The following is a 5,578-nucleotide window of genomic DNA, read 5'->3' on the forward strand; positions in this document are numbered from 1 at the left end:
TCGGGTTTTATTTTCGTGGGATCATTTCGATATTTCCCGGATCCTTGAGTGGAGCGAAGGAAGGGCAAAGCTTTGTTCCCACCTAGGTCGTTTCTCATTGAAACGTAGCCGTCTCTTCATCTTTGCCCTAGTGTGTGAATAGTAAGCTGACTATTCATGAGTAACACCCATAGGTGGGAGCGGGGCGTTGCAGTATGCTTCTTATGTTGGAAGAAGCGTTTGAGATGCCACGTGTTAATATTGAGATGGGTTATGATTCATCTAATGAGAATGAGCCGAACTCGAGTGCAAAAGTTTTTTATGAATTATTACATGATGCCGAACAACCTCTATTTCTAGGATGCACCCATGTGTCGAAGCTTTCATTTATTGTGAAACTGTTGCATTTGAAATGTTTAAGTGGGTGGAGTAACAATTCATTTAACATGCTACTTGAGATAATAAGATCTACATTTCCAGTGAGTGAAACTGTCCCTTCTTCTTATTATGAAGCTAGGAAATTCATCCGAGCTTTAGGACTCGATTATGAAAAGATAGATGCATGCCCAAATGGTTGCATACTTTTTCGAAAAGAATATGCAAATTGTCATGAATGTGTGAAATGTAGTGCTCTTAGGTGGAAGTCAGTGGCAGGAAAAAAAGATGTAACTGGGAAAAAGGTACCTACGAAAACCCTGAGGTATTTTCCATTGACCCCAAGGCTTCAAAGGCTATATATGTCATCCAAAATAGCTTCAGATATGTGATGGCACGAAGATAAATGTGTTAAGGATGGGTTATTACGTCATCCAACTGATTTTGAAGCTTGGAAAAAGTTAGATGAGCATTATCCTTTGTTTTCAATTGAACCTCGTAATGTTAGACTTGGATTGTAAGTGATGGATTTAATCCATTTGGCTCAATGAGCATTACTCATAGTACATGGCCTGTGATTGCAGTTCCATATAATTTGCCCCCTTGGATGTGCATGAAACAACCTTATCTCATATTAACCTTACTTATTCTTGGTCCAAAAGCCCCTGGAAACCACATTGATGTTTATTTGCAACCTTTTATTGAAGAATTGAAGGAGTTATGGGAGGTCAGTGTTCAAACGTATGATGCCTTAAAGAAACAAAATTTTCAGATGCATGCAGCTATTTTATGGACTATTAATGACTTTCCTGCCTATGCAAATTTGTCTGGATATAGTACAAAGGGAAAGTGGGCTTGTCCTTGTTGCAACAAACAAACCGAGTCTCATTGGCTAAGTTATGGGAAAAAATTTTACTATATGGGCCACCGTCGATTTTTATTTAGGAACCATAAATGGCGTAATAATAAAGTTCATTTCAATGGGAAGGTGGAACGAAGGGACCGACCTCCACAATTGTCCGGATATGATGTGTTTGAACAATTATGCACTGTTGAAAAAGGAAAATGGGATAATTCTAATGATACGTGGCTAAAACATTGGAAGAAAAAAAGTATCTTCTTTGAGTTGCCTTATTGGAAAGAACTTTTGTTGCGTCATAATCTAGATGTTATGCATATTGAAAAAAATGTATGTGATAATGTCATTGGAACGATCATGCATATTCAAGGAAAATCGATAGATGGTAAGAAAGCTCGCATGGACTTGAAAGAGATGGGCATTAGAGAGACACTCCACTTACTCGGTGAAGATGATAAAATACCTCTTGCATGTTACATGTTGTCTTCAAAAGAAAAATTGATGTTGTGTGAATTTTTGAAAGAAGTTAAAGTACCATATGGTTATTCGTCGAATATCTCAAGGTGTGTTAATATCAAAGAGCGCAAAATCTTGTCCTTAAAGAGTCATGATTGCCACATTCTTATGCAATGATTACTCCCTCTTGCTATACGAGGCCTTTTTCCTAAGCATGTTTTTGGTGCATTGATTGAATTGAGCAACTTTTTTCGAGAGATTTATTCCAAAGCATTGAGGGTTGAAAGGTTAAATGAACTTGAGCTCCAAATTGCTTAAACTCTTTGCAAACTAGAACGAATCTTCCTTCCAACTTTTTTCAACATTATGGAACACTTGCCTATTCACTTACCTAGTGAAGCTAAGATTGCCTGCCCTGTCCAGTATCGTTGGATGTATCCAATTGAAAGGTTTGTACATGTTTTTATTCATACTAGTTTTTTTGAAAAAAAAAAAGTTTACTCCCTTATTAAGGAGTTTAAGAAGAGTTATCAATTTTTTTGACAGGTATTTACGCACATTGAAATCTTATGTCCGTAATAAGAGTCGTCCAGAAGGTTCAATTGCAGAGGGATATCTTACAGAAGAATGCCTAAATTTTTGTTCTAGATACCTAAAAGGATGTGAAATGAAATTCAATCGCGTTGAAAGAAATGCTGACGGGGATGTTGTGAAAACAATTGGTGGATTATCTATGTTTACTCAAATAGGTCGTGCTTTAGGAAAAGCGACTCAATCTGAGCTTGGAAGAGAGGAATGGTCCCAAGCTCGATTATATGTCCTTAAAAACTGTGATGAAATCCAATCAATCTGAGCTTGCATAGAGTAAGTGATAATTTTGACATATTCTATATCAATTAATTTATAACAATTATTTTTTTATGGAATTTCTCTTACTGCTTTTTGTGTGTAATTTAAAATAGAGAACACAAACAATTGGTGGTCCAATCTCTAGCCCATTTCCATCCCAGAAACGTAGAAAACATTCACAATAGAGAATTTCCAAGTTGGTTTGAGCATCAAGTAAGTATATTAAGATCCAATATGTATCATTTAAATGTTTTGTGGTTAGATGTTCAATGCCATCCATTTGAACTATATTGTTATTTAACCCATTTCCCTTTAAATGGATAGGTGACACAAATGTATAATTCAGAAAATGACAAAGTCACCAATCATTTGTTAGCACTTGCTCGAGGGCCAAATCATAGTGCATTGTCATACAATGGCTACATTGTTAATGGTTTTCGGTTCCACACCCGAGATCGAGAGAAAGAATTGAAAACTCAAAATAGTGGAGTTTTCGTGAGAGGGGAAACTAATAGTTTTGCAACTGCGAGAGATATTAACCCAACCCTTGGTAATGTGGATTACTATGGCGTGTTAATAAATATTATCGAATTGCAATATCTTAGTGGTTTATGAGTAGTACTATTCAAGCGTGATTGGAGAGATATATGCAATAAAGGAAGAGGAATCAAGACAGATAATTACGGGTTCACTTCCTTAAATTTTGATAGATCATTGCAGACTAATGAACCATTTATACTTGCTTGCCAAGCTGAATAGGTGTTTTATGTAAGGGAAATGGGGGAACCTAATTGGTATGTTGTTCAACGATCACAACCTCGAAACTTTTATGATATGGATGCCTATGAAGCCACTAGTGATGAACCATTTCAACAAAACGATCTATCAAACATTGGCCAATGTTCAACCCAAAATGCGGATCTAAATGACTATGAGTTTTCATGCCATAGAAGTGACATTCCGCTAGAGATTGCATTTGAAGAAGGGACATCAAGACAACGAAGGAAAAGAATTTATCCTTTAGTTAAGGAAAAGAGAACGACTAGAGGAAGAAGGAAACAAAAACTAGTTTTAAGTGCTGATGATTGATTGTATATGTCTTGCTTGCTTAGTTTTGATATGTTTCTTTTTTTTTTTCCCTCTATTTTTCTGAAGCTTAGTGTATTTTAGTGTTTCTTTTTTCTTTAGTCACTTTCTATATATAAGTCTATGTTGTAGCCAATTGAGGGTATAGTTGAAACCAACAAACAAACTCTCATCACATAACCTAATTTTGATCCATCTACAAGACAAAGTTGTGCTGGTAAGAAATAATTATCTATGTTTTAATAGTTTGGTTTTCTTATCTGTAAAATGATAAAATAATTATTAGTTTTTATTTATCATATATTTATTGTATAGGATCATCATCATCTAATGTAAGAAAAAGAGGTCGAGGGAAAACAAAGAATAAAATACTAACATCTTTGGTTCCTGGTCAAAAATTGCCATTGGAATTCAATAATTATGGTCAAGCCATTGGATCAAATGCTAATGTGTTTGCAAGTCAAATTTCCAAGATTGTTAAAGTATGTGAAGATGCACCAATTTCTTGCAAGCGTTGGGAAGATGTTCCACAAGACAATAAGAATAAAATGTATTCTTATGTACTGGTAAGATTAATAATTATTCTATATTATACTTATATGATATTGTATTAAATCGTTCTTCATGACTTATAACGTTTCAAACAACTTTTTCTTTTAACTTGTGTAGGAGAAATTTGAATTTGAAGAAAACGAAGTAAGAAAAAATTAGATCTTTAGAAAGATAGGAAGGGCTTTTGCAAACCATAGATATAAGTTGAAGGCTGACTATTATGATACATATGACAATGATGATGATCGAATTAAGTTTGCTTCAACAATAGTCGACCAAGGACAATGGAGACAATTTGTCAGTTGGTTGAGCTCACATGAGTTTTAGGTATTCTATACCCTTTACTTTTTTTATGCACAAGTCACTTTAATTATTTAAAACATGATTATTGTATTTGGTCTTACATATAGGTTTCTTGTGCTCGTAATAAGTCTAATCGGTCAAAGCAAACAATGACTAAAACTACAGGCACTAGAAGTTTTGCTCGAGTTAGAGCTGAACAGGTATAATTTAAATTATTTATACATATTTCTCATTAACAATTTTTTTTTTTGTTGATTAACTTGTCTATTTAATATAGGCTGAAATATTAGGACACGAACCGTCTGCATGGGAAATGTTCAAGGTGACATACAAGAAAAAAGACGGGTCAATGGTTGATTCCACATCAAAAGAAATAGTGGTAAATTTTATTTTAAACAGTTTATGTTGTTATTGTGATATATCTTTTAGTATTATGTTATAACATATCTATTTTATTTATTATCAAATTTCAGGACAAAATTCAATCTTTAGTAACCCAAAGAGCTGAGGAAGAACCTTCTCAAGCTATTGATGAAAATGAAATTTTTTCTGAAGTAATGGGAAGAGAAAGACATGGACGTATTCGTGGGTATGGATTTGGACCAACTCCTTCTTCTATCCTTGGAAAGATTCCATCTCATCATGAGCTTGTTACAGAACTAGAACAAATGCGACAACATAATAATGGTTTGAAAAATGAAATGCAACTTTTGAAAGAGAAAAATGAAGCGTCGTCGATAGAATTGGACCAAGTCAAAGAAAGACAATCAATTTTTGAAGCTTTTATGGAAGATGTTAGGGCAGGAAGGATTAGAAATAACAATTGACTACACTTAATTGTTTGATGTCTTTTTTTTTATGTAAAGTGCTAGATGTCTTTTTTTGATGACAATGTGATTGTAAATTGCTAGATATCTTTTTTTTTTATGACAGTGTAAATGTAAAGTGCTAGTCAATTATTAATTGACTAGAGTTGTTTTCTGAAGTTTCTTGATGATTAGAATATTGTTTATTTTAGATATAATGTATTAAATTAATAGGGTTTAAAATATAGAAAAACAAGCAGTGGGTTGTGGGAAAATTTTATAAAAATCACTTTTTGTGGCGGCAACAAAAAGT

The 5,578-nt window shown here is 33.9% G+C and overlaps 1 protein-coding gene across 1 annotated transcript; it reads left to right on the plus strand.

Annotated features, from left to right (window-relative positions):
* The first annotated feature begins 3,136 nt into the window (after window positions 1–3,136).
* LOC127812082 (uncharacterized) lies at window positions 3,137–5,344 on the plus strand. Its single transcript, XM_052352399.1, has 5 exons — window positions 3,137–4,170; window positions 4,274–4,483; window positions 4,567–4,659; window positions 4,737–4,838; window positions 4,933–5,344. Exons 3-5 carry the CDS (start codon window positions 4,609–4,611, stop codon window positions 5,284–5,286), a joined length of 507 nt encoding a protein of 168 aa, XP_052208359.1. The 5' UTR covers window positions 3,137–4,170; window positions 4,274–4,483; window positions 4,567–4,608; the 3' UTR covers window positions 5,287–5,344.
* Window positions 5,345–5,578: the final 234 nt, after the last annotated feature.

This window comes from Diospyros lotus, chromosome 10 (genome assembly GCF_014633365.1).
Source record: "Diospyros lotus cultivar Yz01 chromosome 10, ASM1463336v1, whole genome shotgun sequence".
NCBI classification, from domain to species: Eukaryota; Viridiplantae; Streptophyta; class Magnoliopsida; order Ericales; family Ebenaceae; genus Diospyros; species Diospyros lotus.

Excerpts from the sequence above, each read along its gene's own strand:
- LOC127812082 (XM_052352399.1), top strand. The coding sequence starts at position 4,609 with ATGACTAAAACTACAGGCACTAGAAGTTTTGCTCGAGTTAGAGCTGAA. Across the intron at positions 4,660-4,736 it reads CTCGAGTTAGAGCTGAACAG|GCTGAAATATTAGGACACGA; the intron begins GTATAATTTAAA and ends TATTTAATATAG. Across the intron at positions 4,839-4,932 it reads CCACATCAAAAGAAATAGTG|GACAAAATTCAATCTTTAGT; the intron begins GTAAATTTTATT and ends ATCAAATTTCAG.